The 18,686-nt window shown below is 41.4% G+C and overlaps 1 protein-coding gene across 2 annotated transcripts in view; it reads right to left on the reverse strand.

The window, feature by feature from the left end:
- ubr2 (ubiquitin protein ligase E3 component n-recognin 2) overlaps nucleotides 1-17,900 on the reverse strand; it is a 133,506-nt gene extending 115,606 nt beyond the window's left edge. For both annotated transcript variants that reach the window (XM_078229718.1, XM_078229719.1), the window contains exons 1-2: nucleotides 17,753-17,900; nucleotides 2,149-2,408 (exon numbers count right to left, since the gene is read on the reverse strand). In XM_078229718.1, the coding sequence (XP_078085844.1) occupies nucleotides 2,149-2,408; nucleotides 17,753-17,830 (338 nt within the window). In that variant the 5' untranslated portion in view covers nucleotides 17,831-17,900. The remainder of the gene's footprint in view (nucleotides 1-2,148; nucleotides 2,409-17,752) is intronic.
- Nucleotides 17,901-18,686: the final 786 nt, after the last annotated feature.

Raw genomic sequence — 18,686 nt, forward strand, 5'->3', positions numbered from 1 at the left:
GTCTACCCAATCTCTCCTCATAGCCAAGACCCTCCATACCAGGCAACATCCTGGTAAACCTTCTCTGCACTCTCTCCAATGCCTCCACGTCTTTCTGGTAGTGCGGCGACCAGAACTGGACGCAGTACTCCAAATGTGGCCTAACCAGCGTTCTATGCAGCTGCATCATCAGACTTCAGCTTTTATACTCTATACCCCGTCCTATAAAGGCAAGCATACCATATGCCTTCTTCACCATTCGGCCCATCGAGTCTGCACCGACCACAATCCCACCCAGGCCCTACCCCCACATATTTTACCCGCTAATCCCTCTAACTATGCATCTCAGGGACAATTTTTAACCTAGCCAATCAACCTAACCCGCACATCTTTGGACTGTGGGAGGAAACCGGAGCACCCGGAGGAAACCCACGCAGACACGAGGAGAATGTGCAAACTCCACACAGACAGTGATCCGAACCGGGAATCGAACCCGGGACCCTGGAGCTGTGAAGCAGCAGTGCTAACCACTGTGCTACCGTGCCGCCATGGTCTCCTTGCTCCCCACTGCTTTAATCTCCTCTAGCCCTACAATATTCTGAAATGTCTGTTCTCAAGCATCCCTGATTTTTAATGGTTCTGTCATTGGTGGCCATGATTTCAGTTGCCTGGGTCCTAAGAGCAGGAATTCTGTTCCAAAGTTTCTCCACCTCTCGAAGTCCTTAAACATAACTCTCTCATCCAGCTTTTGGTCATCTTCCCTAAACTTTACTCACGAGGCTCAGTTTGGGAGGTCTTGTGGCACAGTGGTAGGGTCCTTAGAAATTTGGGTTCAAGTACCATCTGAGGGCTTGATGGCCACAGAAGGTACTTTCATAACGTGGCCAAACAGATTCATTGTCAGCCTGCAATTCCTTCCAGTATACCTGACAGCAGGCAGTATGAGTGGGAGTTTTTCCTGGTCAGCCATACTGCAGAAAGCAATGGAAAACCACTGCATTACTTGGTCAAGCATCATCATGGACAATCCAATGGAAGTCCGTAGTTGCCAACACCCTCTTAGAGCATGGTACCAGAAGGAGGCAGGGTGTCAGCATCATATTTTGCTTCTCTGCAGCACCTTATGACATTAACAGCATTATATAAATATAAGTTCAGCTGTTGCCAGCTGAACTACATGGCTTTGGATGCATACACATTCACTGGTATTAGTCTTGATTTTAGAATTTGCTATCTTGTTTTCAAATTACCCCATGGTTTCAGCATGTTTACATTTGGTTTTTATATAGTGCCTTTAACATAGTACAACAGTGCAAGACATTTCAAAGAAACAGAGGCAAAGAAAACTGATCAAATCACAAAAGGAGATATCAGAGATGACCAAAAGCTTGATCAAAGAGGTAGCTTCTTTGGTAAAGGAAGTACAAAAAGCAGTGAGGTGGAGACGCTTAGCAAGAGAAAGAGGTTTAGAGAGTGAATTCCAGAGGTTGAGCCTTAGCAGCTGAAGCACAGCCACCAATCGTGTAGTGATTGAAAATCTGGAATTCTCAAGAAGCCAGATTTTGAGGAAGGCAAATATCTCAGAGGGTGTAGGGATAGAGGAGTCATACTTCCTGCCAAACAACCTCTCTGGCTCTGAAAATTTAAGTTTACAAATGTGCAATCTTGCTTGTACGTAATTCGATCATTATTGGGAGATCTTTTTCAAAGTTAAAATACTTTTTAAACAGTCCTGTCTCTTTTATATATCTCTCAATCTTTTAATTTCAATCTTTGTTTATTTTTGGTATATGATGTAAATCTAATTCAATTATAATCTAATTCCTGATTTATAATTCCTCATTTAAGCACAACATACTTCAGTGAGGATTCTTTAATCTGACTGGTTCATTGTCCTGCTCTCTCACACCACAGATCCCCTGTCAAGGGTGGCACAATGGATCAGACAATCCTGATAGAAGTCGCCATTCAAAAGCCTGCTAAAACTCTGAGCAACTGTCAGTACATTGAATATTTGGCATCTTTCCATAATGGCAATATTCTGACCAAGCCAAAATTAAAACACTGATATTACAGCATGATTCAAACACTTCTGTCATTATTAACACTTGTCACAATAACAAACATGAATACATGGAAACAATATGCTGCTTGTTAGGATTTCTGTACCTGCAAGAGTAGGTAGGCTCTCCAATTTTGAAAACACGCCCACAGAGCTGTGATGACTTGTTTGCCTTTTCAAGTTTAGTTATTCCCACAGCAGGATCCTCTCCACACAGGTACCATTCCATTGGCCCCAACAGTATGTGCTGTGCTAACATTTCTTCATTAAGTGGATTAGGGTTAGAGCCTCGACAGTAAATCTTTGGTATATAATAGGCAAGGTGCTGGTACACATCCCTGGTTAAATCTGTTGCTTGAAGCCAGTTCTAAGAAAGAAGACAGTGCAATACATAAATATTAGATTCTTGTAATAGATGTGTAAAATACATTCACAATCAAAATAAATTCAATTTGCAAAACTTAATCTCAGCAATTTCATCAGAAATGCAGAAAGTAGCAGTCTCAGGGTGAAGAGACAAAGTTTTGCGAGCTGCATTTTTGATTTGATTTACTGTCACATGTATTAGTACACAGTGAAAAATATTGTTTCTTGCGTACTATACGGACAAAGCATACCATACTTAAAGGAGGAAAGGAGAGAGTGCAGAATGTGTTACAGTCATAGCTAGGGTTTAGAGAAAGATCAACTTAATACAAGGTAGGTTCGTTCAAAGGTCTGATGGCAGCAGGGGAGGAGCTGTTCTTGAGTCGGTTGGTACGTGTCCTCAGACCTTTGTATTTTCTTCCCGATGGAAGAAGGTGGAAGAGTACGTCTGGGGTGCGTGGAGTCTTTGATTATGCTGGCTGCTTTAATAAGGCAGCAGGAAGTGTAGACAGAATCAATGGATAGGAGGCTGGTTTGCGTGATAGATTGAGCTTCATTCACAGCCCTTTGTAGTTTTCTGCAGTCTTGGACAGAGCAGAAACCATACTAAGCTGTGATACAACCAGAAAGAACGCTTTCTATGGTTCATCAATAAAAGTTGGTGTAAGTCATAGCAGATGTGCCAAATTTCCTTAGCTTCCTGAGAAAGTGGAGGCATTGGTGGGCTTTTTTAACTACAGCATCGGCATGGAGGGACCAGGACTAGATGTTGGTGATCTGGACACCTGAAAACTTGAAGTTCTCAACCACTTCCACTTGGTCCCCATTGATGTAGACAGGGGCATGTCCTCCATTACGCTTCCTGAAGTTGATGACCATCTCCTTCATTTTGTTGACATTGAGAGAGGGATTATTGTCGTCTCACCAGCTCACCAGATTCTCTAACTCTTTCCTATACTCCGTCTCATCATTGTTTGAGATCCAAACCTGAAAATCGAGTTGGAGGGGAATTTGGCCACACAGTCATCGGTGTGAAAGGAGTATAGTAAGGGGCTGAGGACACAGCCTTGTGGGGCACCCTATTGAGGATCATTGTGGAGATGGCGTTGTCACCTATCCTTACTGATTGCAGTCTACGGGTTAGGAAGTCAAGGATCCAGTCGCAGAGGGAGGAAGCGAGCCCCAGGCCATGGAGGTTGGAGATGGGTTTTATGGATTAACGGTGTTGAAGACTGAGCTGCAGTCATTAAATCGGTGTCTGACATAGGTGTCTTTGTTATCTAGGTGTTCCAGGGTTTAGTGTAGGGTCAGGGAAATGGCATCTGCTGTGGACCTATTGCAGCAATAGGCAAACTGCAGTGGATCCAGGCAGTCTGGGAGGCCGGAATTGATTCGTGCCATGACTAGCCTTTCGAAGCACTTAATAATGATGGATGTCAGAGCCACTGAACGATAGTAATTAAGGCACGCTGTCTTGCCTTTCTTTGGTACTAGGATGATGGTCATCTTCTTGAAGCAGATAGGGACCTCAGATTGGTGGAAGGAGAGGTTAGAAAAAATTTACAGCTAATCAACCAATATTCAATGGATGTGAGTTCTGCTGTGGTGGATAGCTTAAGGAAGCAAAGTGCAGGACTGCAATAATCTCTTTATTCTTTCATGGGATATGGACATGGTTGGCAAAGCAGACATCTGTTGCCCATGTCTAATTACCTGTGAACTGAGTGGCCTGCTGGGCCATTTCAGAGAGTGGTTAAGAGTCAACCACATTGAGTCAGACCAAGTAAGGATGGCAGTTTACTTCCCTAAAAAATATTAGTGAACCAGATGGGTTTTTACAAGAATCCACGATCATTGTCATGGTCACCATGACTGAGACTGGCTCTTTTTTCCAGATTTATTAACTGAACTCAAATTCCACCAGCTGTTTTGGTGGGATTTGAGTATTAGCCAGAGCATTGATACTAAGTGAAGTTACCACTCCATCATCATCTCCCCAAATCATAAAAGTAACAAGATCTTAGAATTTTTTGCTTCATGCCACCTCTAGGGAGCAGCTCAAAGTATGAGTCTAAGTTGAAGGTACAATATGAATCATAAATAGTATAGCAAAGGAGATCGTAACTTGGCCCCAGTTTCACCTGGCTCTCTCAAAACCAAACAGAATTTGATTCTTTCCTCTGTTCTTTTCTCATGTCACAACAACTTTTTTCTTCAAGCATTTATCTCTAGGCTAATAGTGAATCTGCATTCACTACCTTCTCAGCCAGTATATTTGAGACTCAAACGACTCTTTGCATAAAGAAGCATTCAAGTCACTTTTTGTTATTTTACCAATCATGTTAAATCTGTGCACTCTGGTTATCAACCCTTCAGCCATTAGAAACTTTTTTTTCCTACTGAGCCTATCTAAGCACAATACTTTTAAACACCCATATAAAGTCTTCTCAGCCATCTCTTCTCTGGAGAAGAACAAGCCATCTTCTAGCATTGTTCTAGTCAAATCTGTATACTCAACCTGTAACAGTGCAAATTGCATCAAAAAATCTGGCATTAGCAGATTGTATCATGAAGTAACTCCTTCAGAAAATTAAAAGATGTCAGAAAATTAAGTGTGTGCAGAATTATTATGAAGCACAGGGAAACAATACCACAACCCAAGGTTTTCAGTACCTCAGGCAAAGACCAGTTGCAAAATGGGTTGGTGAAAGTGAAGGCAAATTGTAATATGTTGATTTTCATTAGTCAGATAAATTTTACAAAATTTTGACTTGAGTGATAATTCAATTGGATAGAATTCAAAATTAAACACTTGTGTTAAAGCATGCTTGATAGGCTAAACGGCATTTTCTCCCTCTCAACATTTTGTTCTGGACATCTCCCCATGCAAAAGGTAAAAGAACAATGAAGCTGCTTTTTTAAAAATCTATTAATCCACAATTAATATTACAAAAGAGGTCCAATTTTCTTTTGCCATCAACAACTGCTTTAACTATCACTTAGATAAAGCATCAGAATAGGCTATTGTGTTGCCTATATGACCAGAGCGAACACACTTCAAAAATACTGAGGTTGTTAATGAACCATTTAATACTAGTTATTTTCTTCCCAAGACAAAAGCCACTGACTAGGCAAATCAATTTTCTTATCAAGGCAATTTACGACTCTTTTATTCTGATAGGCTTAGTGCTGGCCTCAAGAACAAGAACATTGGGGCAGAAAAGCCCTTTCAAAGTCCCCCAATCCACAATATTTCAATATTTTATTGCCAGTACCAACCCATCTTAGCTTACTCTAAACAGGAAGCTTGAAATTCATCAACTAAAATGTACTTCAGTCCAACAGGTTTATTTGGTATCACGAGCTTTTGGAGCGCTGCTCCTTCATCAGGTGAATGAAATGTCAACTCTGGAGAACTACAATATAAATTATGGTTCATAAATACTTGTCAACTATCTCAAGCTCTTGAACTTGATCAACAACAAAATGTAATACATATACTTTTCATTTATTTTTTGAAAAATAATGAATAATTCACAGGTCTTGGTCATTGGCAACTTAGAGAAGCTACTTTTTTAAAAATTATGCTGTGTTCCTCGGCAGTATTTTTAAAAAATCTGTTAATGTGGGTGAAAGCACAGTTCCAATTCGGTTAAGAAATATTATGAAGGACTCAAAATAATGAGCTCTTATCGTTAATTGCTCCTACTGTAGTCCTTATATCATAAATCAAAGATTTCCAGCACCTATAGCAGTTTGCTTTTGTGTCAATGCATTTTATTTACTTTTTTTTCATTAAAAATATGTAATGCACTTTGTTACTAGTCAACTTCAAGAGCTTCAGCTCGTGAAACAATGCAAGGCAAAGGTCCAGGGAGAGAAAACAAAAGAGACCCAGCAAAAATGCAACCACCAATGAACAACTGAACTAAACAGAGAGAGGCACAAGCACCATGTCTCAGCATGTCAGTGGATCTCACTCCCTCATCCAAGATGTAAACCTGCAGATGACAGAAATTGATTAATCAGCTCCAAATGCAAAGGGCGCTGATAAAACAAAATCAATAAATGTGTTATCTTGTTTGGGTTGTTGCTAGAAAAACAATGGAAAGGCCAACTGGCTCCCTAACGTCCTTCGTGGAAAGGAATCTGCCAGCTCTAGCTGACATGGCCTTCAAGGAATTCTCACCAACTACTTTGATTTTTTTTATATGCCCATTTAGATTACTGGTCAACTCAAAAATCCCACTGATCAAATGCATTCTAAACATTAAGTCAATAAATAGCGGTCACTTGCATGATTCTTTTTGCTCCCTACACACACATACAAAGAAAAAGACAGACTTTGGAATAAATAGCACAGGTGAATGAAAATAGCTGCAGAAAAATGAATAATGAAAATTGAATTACAAACAATAACATCTTGGAAGAGTTGAATAATAAATAAGAATGATTTACAATCATACAAATCTCAGTACTGTAATGTGCAAAAAGACAGACCATAACCTGAAGATACATTACTAATATCAATCATCATGTCTACTGATTTTGCTTCATCTGAACAAAACAACAGCATTATGATGAGTTTAAATGTATAACAGAAATGTCGACAAAGTGATTATACAAATGTTCTGATAAAGATTTGTGATAAATTCAAAGGCAATATATTACGGGTCACAAATAGAAAAGTGCAGAAATTCCTTCAGTGCTGCACCAGAAATGTGGGCAAGAGCACACTTCATCCAAAATGCCACTCAATGGAAACACAAATACTTAGAGGGCGAGAGAGAGGAAAAATTAAGGATTACATTTGCCCTTGATGTGCTCTATAGCCTTCTCGGAGGAAAAGAGGTTTTAGTGTAGGTGAGGTATTGTTTTGTAAGTAAATATAGCAAGGTCCCACAAGGTCCCCAGCATCACAGACGTCTATCCTCAGTCAATTCAATTCAATTCACACTACCTGATATCAAAGCACATGATGGGCAACAAATACTGGCCTTGTCAGCAAAGACCACATCCTATGAAAGAATAGAAAAATTAAACATCCAATTAATCTCTTCTGCGAGTGTTGATGAGTGAATATCAGCATGGCCACCGGAGGGTGATTGGCGTCAGGAATTCATTGTCTAAGTTGGTGGCTGCAGCTGAAATGTTCAACTCATTTACAAGACACCTGGTTCTGCCTCTGAAGTGCTGTAACCTGGAAGGCTATGGACCAGGATGCTGGAAAGTGGAATTAAAATAAGTAGCTAGTTTATTTTTTGGCCAGAGCCAAATGAATAGGCTGAATGGCCTCTTTCTGCACCATAACTTTTCTGTGCTTCTAAGAAATCAAATATTTACTTATAGACATGATTGAAATGGGTGTGCCTGCTTTTCACTGAAGAGTCAGTCTCTATCCTTTGGCTGCAGACTTGGTCATTTGCCTTGTGACACCATATGGGGTTTTTAAACCATATAGTTGAGCACCTTAAGCAGCAGCTGGCAGTACCAAGTGGCTCTGTCACAGCAAGATGAGATCCAAGCCCTGATCACAATAACCTGAGCCATTAGGTGGGCTCAGCTCTATAAACACTAAGATTATTTCATAGACCAATTCCCCCACCACCCCCCACCCCCTCCCCAATTTCCCCCAACTCAATCTCTTCAGACCCCAGTTTGAGAACCGCTGCTCTACACACAACATTCACATTTTCCAACTACAGTACAAAGTGTTCAATAATGTGTTTACCTTCACCTCTACTTCATCCTCTTCAACCTAAAATCCCATTTCCCCTCTATTCCAGCATTTCTTTTAAATCTTCTCCATTCACCTCCTCACAGAATTTATAATGACAACAAAATCCTCCCATACCCCCTTCAATGAGCATGCATGGGGAGTGCCAGTGGGCAATCTGGCAACGTTGCCATCACATCTAAATCAGTTTCCTCAGCAGATATAAACAGACTTTCCAGCAGGGATCGGTTACAAACAATCAACCGCAAGAAACCAGGTTCTTATATTGTCCTGATATTGTATCTCTGTCTATATACTTAAATAGATAAATTAGAGATATCAGTAGCCCAGAAAAATATTATGAACCCAACATTTAACTGACAACCCTAGAACTGAATACAACTTTAAAAATATATACAGCTTTATCATGTAAATTTGTTTTTTGGTTTATATTTTGTACTGGTAGGCACCAACAACTGTTTAAATCCAGTATTTAAACCCATCTACTCATTATAATTCAGTCATATTTTTCATCAAAAATATTGTATTATTCCTTTCAATTTGAGATTTATATTTGCCACCTGTGAATAGGTTCAACATTCTAATGGCATTGCTGTAGAAAGAGCTGTCAGGATCATGTTAAGTGACCCGTCAAGTACAGTGAAATTCCACTAACATTAAGCTACACTGGACACTGCCATATCCTCCAACAGATATTGGCCTGCCAAACTGACTTCAAATCCAAATACTTGCTGAGTCTATGGGCACTGACTCTCCATTACTAATTTAAAACCCAAGATCTTACTGACCATGCGAATAACATTCAGCTTTTGGTTCCACAATGCAATTGGGTATTGACTTTTTTTTCCCCCACTGTTCTTTCACAAGCTGTGGGCATCACTGGCTAGGCCAGCATTTATTGCCCATCCCGAATTGGCATTGAGAAAATGGTGGTAAACCACCTTCTTGAAATGCTGTAGTTAATGTGGTGTAGGAATACCCATAGTAATGTTAGGGAGTACCGGGATTTTGACCTATATAAAAGACAAATAGCCCAGTTCATTTCAGAAACTTTAAAAAGTTAACTTGTTGATGTACCCTTCATGAAAAGCCAACATTTCTTCCGCATTTGAAACAAGTATAACTTGCTTCACCTCACTCCTATCTAACTCTTCAGGGCATTAACAGAGACACTCCCCGATTTTATGACTTTTAGGCAACCAAATTCATCCGAGAATAGAGTCCCCTGCTTCAAGAATATCAAACACATCACTTGCAATCTCTTGGCCACAAGAGCAAGAAAGAAATTGGACCAAGTGATGATGTTTACTGAACTGCCTTGATAATGGCAGTTGGTGTAGCATGGAGCTCAAAAGAATAGTGGCAATTATTGTAGAGCTGCAGTCTTGAGGCAAGAGAGTGGCTATTCTAATCAGAAGTGAGGTGAAAGGGCAAACATGTGATGCCAAAGTGATGGAGGAGTACCTGGATGAGCTCTCTGGTCCTGCGCAGACCAACTGCCGAGGGTATTCGAAGACATCTTCAACCTCTCTTCACATCAATATGAGGTCTCTACCTGCTTCAAGAAAATGACCTTCATCCCAGTACCAAAGAAAAGCCACGCAACATGCCTTAATGACTATCGTCCGGTAGCTATGACATCCATCATGATGAAGTGCTTCAGAAGGCTAGTCATGGCACAAATCAATTCCTGCCTACCAGACTGCCTGGATCCACTAACAGTTCGCCTATTGCCGCAACAGGTCCACAGCAGACACTATCTCCTTGGCACTACACTCAACCCTAGAACACCGAGATAACAAAGACACCCATGTTAGACTCCTATTCATATGTTAGACTCCTATTCAGCCTTTAACACCGCTATTCCTACGAGATTCATCTCCAAACTTCATGGCCTGATGCTAGGCTCCTCCCTCTGCAACTGGATCCTAGACTTCCTAACCCACAGTTTGAAGTCAATAAGGATAGGCAACAACACCTCCTCCACAATCGTCCTCAACACCAGTCCTCTGCATGGCTGTGTCCTCAACCCCTTTCTATACTCCTTATACACCTTAGACTGTGTGGCCAAATTCCCCTCCAATTCGATTTTCAAGTTTGCTGATGACACCACCGTTGTGGGTTGGATCTCAAACAATGACAAGATGCATACAGGAAAGAGATAGAGAATCTGGTGAACTGGTGTGACAACAATAATCTCCCTCAATGTTGACAAAACGAAGGAGACAGTCATCGACTTTAGGAAGCATAGTGGGAGGACATGCCCCTGCCTACATCAATGGGGACAAAGTAGAAAAGGTCGAGAGCTTCAAGTTTTTAGGTATCCAGATCACCAACAACCTGTCCTGGTTCCTCCATGCTGATGCTATAGTTAAGAAAGCCCACCAATGCTTCTACTTTCTGAGGAGACTAAGGAAATTCGACATGTCCGCTACGACTCTCACCAACTTTTACAGACGTACCATAGAAAGCATTCTTTCTGGTTGTATCACAGCTTGGTATGGCTCCTGCTCTGTCCAAGACCGCAAGAAATTACAAAGGATCGTGAATGAAGCCCAGCTCATCACACAAACCAGCCTCCCATCTATTGACACTGTCTACGCTTCCCGCTGCCTCAGAAAAGCAGTCAGCATAATCAAGGACCACACACACCCCGGACATACTCTCTTCCACCTTCTTCCGTCGGGAAAAAGATAAAAAAGTCTGAGATCACATACCAACCGACACAAGAACAGCTTCTTCCCAGCTGCCATCAGACTTTTGAATGGTCCAACCTCGCATTAAGTTGATCTTTCTCTACACCCCTAGCTATGACTGTAACGCCACATTCTGCACTCTCTCCTTTCCTTCCCTGTGTACGGTATGTTTTGTCTGTATAACACGCAAGAAACAATTCTTTTCACTGTATACTAATACACGTGACAATAATAAATCAAATCAAAAAGGAAGTAGGCAGACTTGGCCATGAGGAACATGTGGAGTTTGCACACCAGTTCAGGGCTGAATAGAACACCCAAGTTGCAAAATTTCTGGTTCAATCGGAGGTAGAAATGAGGGAGAGAAACAAAATTTAAATCCCAATGGCACATCCAAATTGCCAGACTGAAGTTCAGCTGCCAAATTTCTGGCTTTTGATTTTAATCTGATTCCAGAAAAGCAATCTGATGACATTGAGATGGTTGTGAAGTGGAAATCTGCATATATTTAGCCTATCGGTGGAGAGTGATCCCATGCAATAGACAATATCACTGAGGAGTCCCATTCAACAAAGAAAATATAAGAACACTGAGTATGCCAGCGGTGAAATTGCTCGACATCATCAGGAAAAGAAGCCATTGCTTGAAATGTGGGAGTCAAACTAATTAAAAATAATTCTGTTTATGTAAACACAAAGGTCATGGAGGACAATATGATCAATTGTGTCAATGCGGACAAAAGGAAGGAAAACACCAGGGTAATATAAAAAGATACTGTTGCTGAGTTGCTGTGGGCTGATGAAAACTGGACTGGAGGAATTCAAATAGGGAAAAGATTAGCATGACAATGGGTTACACCAATTCTTCAATTACCTCGAGATATTTGATAACATGCACAATAAAGTTCAGAGATACTCCCTTGACTCTCAGATTTGTTCTGAAGTCAAGCCAAGTTCTGACTCAAGATTGACATTAGAATTAATAAATGTCAGTACAAAGTGAGATGACATTTGTTGTATAAGTATCTGCTTGGCTCACAGCTAGCACTCATCTGATTGAGAATACTATAGAACTGGGGTCTTCTCTACAATATGAGAACATAACTGACACTGAAAATGACAAGCTGATTTTAAATAGTGGGTCTGGTGAAACATCCTGGCATTTAGCATGGACCATATTCAACACACTGGGGTAGTCTTTAGAATGCATTTTATCAATTTTTGAGTGTAAAACTGGAACATAGAGCAAATTCTGGGCCCGAAAACATGCGCCCTATTAGTCCTTACTTCTTTGAAGCATTCCTGGGGGCCTCATGAAATCAGCAATTTAATATCAACCAGGGTCTGAAGTTTGTTTCAGGACCTGCTTTAGAACTCTTGAAAAATTGTCTAAGTTTCTACAAACTTTTCCATAACTGTAGGTCACTTCCATCCTGTCCTTGTATTTTATAAGTCACAAGACTGAGCAGCACTGGAGTAGGCCCGCATTTGATCCCCAAAGTTGAGCAATCTGCCTCTGGAGGGACTACATCTTATAGAAATGAGGCGTGAAACATTAATTGCAGATGTGTCTGAGGCACCAGTTTCTGACATGCACTCGAATTTCCACTCCACTATTTTTGCAGGTTTCAGCATGCAGTTACACAAAGATTCTCCTTCAAAATGAGATAGCTATTTCATGGGTAATCACACCCATTTCTTAATAACATACAGGATGAATATTACCAGAGATTGCAGTCTTTAATAGTGGTGCTAATTCAGGAATATATCTTTACGTAACTTTCCTGTGCATTTACTGTTTTTCAAAATAGGGTTTACTTCAGTGTTTGAGAATCTTTTATTTTTCTTCATTATGACTACCCATTGCTACCATAATGACTTTCATATTCACATCCACAAAGATACAAAATTAATTCTATCATTCACATGAATGTTCTGGTCATTTACCTAATTGGCACCAACTGTGCTCTGGATTACTAACTGGACAGTTTCAGAGGGGAGAACATAAATTATAGTGAAGACAATTGTCAAAACTTAAACCATAATTATGCTTTTAAGTTAGATTTTCTTCTGTGAGCTGACTGTCTGATTCATTAACATTATACTAATATATTCATTTACATAATACAAATACATAATACTACTTCCATTTTTAAATTAAAACATTGAATATCACATTTGTCATCACCATTATAAAGTTATAGACGGAAAATTTTAAACATCGTAAATTTATGCATGGATGCATCTGCCTCTCTCAAGGTTTTTGGATTTGGATGACATTAAAATCCTAGCCACCAGAACAATCTCCCTGTCCAATCCCATCTTTCCACTATACCCTTGAGTGAGAAATTCACCGCGCTTACGAAATCATAACACAGTGTAGTCCAAGCAAAATCAACAATAAAGTGGCATTTTTGTTTCAAACTACACCGTGCAACTGCAACATCCTGTGTATTGGTTGAGGTTTGTACTTCCATCCCTTTCTCTGGATTCTGTATCAAGGAGTGGGCTAATGAGTCACTCCCCAAATTATTTCAACTCCAATCTTTTCTGGATCATCTTACATTATGAACTCAAATTTTTCATTATCCTACTTCTCTTCCACATCAAACAAAAATGGTTAGTGCCTAAGAGTGCAGCGTGTCGTTATTCCAACACACACTACATAGAACCAAAGTTAATTTGGCTTTCCAAGTAGTTTATACAGAATTAATATTCACAGGAGATGAAAACAAAAACAAATCCATTCACATTGCATTTTGAAGATAAATATTCAGCTCACCTGACTATTGTTCCAATTAAAATCAAAAGAATACATCGATGAGCAAGATGCTCATGATTATAACAGGTCATTTAAAAATAATTTTGAAAAATAATCCTCAAAGCCAGGACAGTCAGTTTCAAATCTAATTCTTTAGCTGTTCTCCTTGTTGTTGATTGAAGTTCAGATTCAGATGAGAGGAACCGATATGCAAGATAAGGGAAGTCAGGCTCACGGTTTGCTACCAAGAAAGGAAGCAAGGAAGAAGGGTGTGGCTACATCCCTCCTCATCCAACCCACCATGACCTGTGGCAGTTGAAGCTTGCAATGTAGAATAGGGATATGCAGCAAGAATCCCAGTCTTTATACCCTTGCTTCCCATTCATCCATTACGAGAAACAATTGCGTACTGTTTACCCAGAATAACAAGTGCCAGGCAATGACCATCTCCTACAAGAGAGAATCTAACCATCTCTCTCATGACATTCAATGGCATCACCATACTTGAATTTTCCACTATCCTCACCCTGGGAGTTACAAATGACCAGAAACAGAACTAGAAATGACAAGAGCAAGTCAGAGACTGGGAATTCTGCATCAAGTAACTCACCTCCCGACTGCAGAGTCTGTCCACCATCCACAAAGCACAAGCAAGGAATATGATGGAAATTTGCCTGGATGAGTGCAGCTCCAACAGCCATCAAGAAGCTCAACACCATTCAGGACAATGCAGCTCATTTGATTGGCAACACATCCACCACCTGAAAGTGAAATATTCACTTCCTCCACCTCTGACACACAGTGGCAGCAGTGTGCACCATCTACAAGATGAACTGCAGAAACTCAGCAAAACTCCTTCGACAGCACGCTCAAAACCCATGACCACTACCAAGGATGAGAACAGTCGATGTATGGGAACGTCATTACCTGCAAGTTTCCTTCCAAGCCACACCCCATCCTGACTTGAAACTATATCGCCATTCCTTCAACCGTAGTGAGGTCAAAATCTTGGAAATACCTTCCGAACAGTATTGTGGGTGTACCTTCACCCCATCGACTGCAGTGGTTAAGAAGGCAGCTCATGGTTATCTTTTCAAAAGCAGTTAGGTATGGGCAATAAATGCTGGCCTAGCCTACAAAATCCACATCCCATGAATGAATAAATAAGGAAAAAAAAATCCCTCAAGTTTTATTCACCCTTCACTCTCATCATCGATCCCTCCCATTACTGTGTTACTGCTGCTTCAACCCAGTTGCGTAGTGGTAATCTCACGAGACTAGCAATCCAGGAGCCCTGGGCCTTCTGAGGCCAGGGGTTCAAATGTCAATATCATCCGGTTTACTAATGTTTTTTAGGGACGGAAACCTGATGCCCTTACATGTTTACATTTGATTCTAGACCCACAGCAATCTGGCTGTACCCTCTGAAATGGCAACTCAGTGTCAAACCACTACGAAGTATCAAAGGAATGAAACCAAACAGCACTGTGGGTGTCCCTAGTTGAAGGCAGTGACTCACAACCACCTTCTCAAGGAGAATTAAGGATGGGTGATAAATGTTGGCCGACTCAGTGTTGCCCACATCCTCAAAGAATATAGACCAACAATACCCCAATCCCAGGAGCCACAACTTGCTAAAAGTCCTCAAATCTACCTCTGCCTCACCACGCCAGGAACCCAGGTTCAATTCCCAGCTTGGGTCACTGTCTGTGTGGAGTTTGCACGTTCTACCCATATCTGCGTGGGTTTCCTCCGGACTCTCCCACAGTCTGAAAGACGTGCTGGTTAGGTGTATTGGCCATGCTAAATTCTCCCTCGAACAGGTGCCGGAATGTGGCAACTCGGGGATTTTCACAGTAACTTCATTGCTCTGTTCACGTAAGCCTACTTGTGACTAATAAATAAAATAAATAAACTTATCCCACCATTCCCCACATGTTCTAATCTTCTGAATGAATCCCATCCTATTCAAGGAGCTCCTGCTCTTCCAAGCCACTGCCCCTCAGCACAAGTCCCAATCTCCTGATCAGCTCTCCTTTAAGTTTATTTATTAGTCACAAATAGGCTTAATTAACACTGCACTGAAGTTACTGTGAAAATCCCCCTGTCGCCACAGTCTGGCGCCTGTTCATGTCAATGCACCTAACCAGCAAGTCTTTCAGAATGTGGGAGGAAAATGAAGCACCCGAAGAAAACCCATGCAGACAAGGAGAATGTGCAAACTCCACACAGTGACCCAAGCCCGGAATCGAACCCGGATCCCTGGCACTGTGAAGCAGCAATGCTAACCACTGTGCTACCATGCCGCCCCCTCTTCCTGCCTGTCTTGGGAATCCCAAACCATTGGTGGATTTTCCCCTCCACCTGAATCAACTTGTATCCTTCCTCTCAAGAGTCCAAATCTCCCAAACACACCCTCTCTCAATGTTCCAATCTCCCAAAGCACCCCAATTCTCAGGAATCCCAGACCCTGATAAAACAATGTCAGGGAGATCCACTTCCAATTCCATCAATCTTGACAACCCTAAGCACAGCACACCACTGGCCAAATTAATCTCTTACATGGATGATACCTTGACACCTTTGAGCAAGGTTGATATTTCTGGATTCTACTAGGGGAGTGCAACTGATTGGCATGAATGCTGTGATTCAGATGAGAAGCTAAACTTAGGCTACCTACCTTGGCTTCTTGTCTCTGAGTCAGAAGATTGCAAGTTCAAGTCCCACTCCAGAGAGTTGAGCACTTTGGTGCTGAGGGAAGTTCTAAAAAGACTCTAAACAACTTTAACCTAAGTCTTGTATAATCTCCCAGGTGTTGTAAAATATCCCAAGGCACCATTATTAGAGAGCAATAGAGTTCTGCCTTGCTCCTAGCTAATATTAATGTCTAAACTGTCAACACTAAAACAGAAAATCTAGCTACAGATTTCACTGCTGCACACAAACTGACAGCCACATTTCCCGACATTGCAACAGTGGCTGAACTTCAAAAGTACTTAACTGGCTGCAATGCGCTTTGACATCCTGAGAGATATATATAAAGTCAAACTTTTTTTTCAGATCGCACTTTTCACATTTGGGGAATTAACCTCAGTTCCTAGCCAACTCACCAAACTGGCTTAAATAAAAGCAGAAGATCCTGGAAAAACTCACTGGATCTGGCAACATCTGTGGAGAAAGAAACAGAGGCAAAGCTTGGGAGTCCCTATGACTCATCTTCAGAGCTGGCTGCTCTGGATCAAATTGGCTGCTATTTTTGCCTACCTTACAATGACTAGACATCAAAATAACTATTGAGCACCCCAAGCACACAAAGTTTTCCATTTATAAAACATTTAATTTTTCTTGTTTAGTTTGGAGAAAATGACACCCCACGAACTATCTTCAATGTGGATCAAATTACTTGGCAGGGCTTGCCAAGGTTTCAAACCTTGTTCAAGAGCTAATGAAATTTCACTCAAAAATAAACTCTGCCTCACAACTGAAGTGCATATTTATGACAGGTGACAATAGATTTAACTTATACACTACCAATTTGCCATAACTAAGACATTTGGATTGTGGCCAATTAACAGATAATAACAGCTGGTGCTTTTTTTAAAGAATATTTTAACTCCTAAAGCTCTGTTGGGTTTATTTTCCAAGTCAACCTGCTCCTCGGGTTCCCGATTCGGGATATTTAAATATTGGGTTCCATATTATTATAGCGGATGGCAAATTATTTGCTTCTGTCGAGGGGGTAAACTTCACGTCAACCAACAACAGCAGCAGCAGCAAGTGCTGAGTTCGGCAAGCTAACAACATGAATAGACCTCAATCAGATGTTTTTTTTAAAAAAGACAGACACAAGCCAAAAAAATAAAATAACGATCATCCTTGAGTTTGGTGGAGATCCGCACAACGAGCTTGCCGGTCTTTTCATCTGAGCCGCAGACACCATGTCTCAGCAAATGCGAGGACAGCGCCGCAGGCCCGGGCGTGAGAGAGGTCTTTACATAGCAACCTGCCCCCCTCCCCCCGGTCTGAGGAATACAAACTGCTGCTTAATGCCCGGGGGGTGGGGTGCGAGGAAAAGAAATCAAGCTGAGCATCGCTTTCCCCGACCGTGCGAGTGAGAGGGGAAATATACAGAAAGCGCCTTATGTTTCGTACCAGGGCGATGTCCTTCGCCGAACAGTCCATTAAAAACTTCGGGATGGACGGAACCTCTTCCGACTCCGGGGCCGCCATCTTGGATTTCTCGGCCTAAGAAACGGGAGCGGAAATGATCGTCACCAAGGCCAAACATCCGCTCCAGTGGGAGGCAGCAGCAGGCAGGCCGAGGCCCTCAGCCAACCCGCACTCTGCTCCTGTCACACCAATCATCAGCACACCAAAGTTCACACAAAACCATTTGTTGGTCACTTCCCTGTTTCCTTGCAAACTTTTAACTTGCCAGAAGAATTCACTTGTTGACCAGTTCATATTTTATTTAACCCCCCTCTCCCCCACTTCTGGAGTGAGAAGGGACCTATTTGATTTATTATTGTCACATGTATTAGTATACACTGAAAAGTATTGTTTCTTTTGTATGTGATATAGACAAAGCATACTGTGGTGAACCATAGTTGGTTACCACTATGGGTACTGAACCATAGATGGTCAGCACTATGGGTACTTGTAGATATGTTACTGTTGTCACTGTTGGGGTTAGGGTTGGGGGTGTTCTACCTGTTGATATTGTTCTGTGGTACACTCCAGTTGGCTCCGCCTACCTGGAGGAGTATAAAGGTCACTGCGCTGCCTGGTCACCCTTTAGTCTGGGATTGCATTGTATATAGTACGCTCCATTCTTGTTAGTAATAAAAGCCTTTATTTCCCGGGTATGATCCAGCCTCCCGAGTGATTTAATCGCCCATCACATACCATGCATAGGGAAGATGTGGAGATGCCAGCGTTGGACTGGGGTGGGCACAGTAAGAACAACACCAGGATTGAAGTCCAACAGGTTTATTTGGAATCGCAAGCTTTCGGAGCGCTGCTCCTTCATCGGGTGAGTGATGTTCACCTGATGAAGGAGCAGCGCTCCGAAAAAAGACTTTAACCC

The sequence above is a fragment of the Mustelus asterias genome, chromosome 15 (assembly GCF_964213995.1).
Source record: "Mustelus asterias chromosome 15, sMusAst1.hap1.1, whole genome shotgun sequence".
Lineage (NCBI taxonomy): Eukaryota > Metazoa > Chordata > Chondrichthyes > Carcharhiniformes > Triakidae > Mustelus > Mustelus asterias.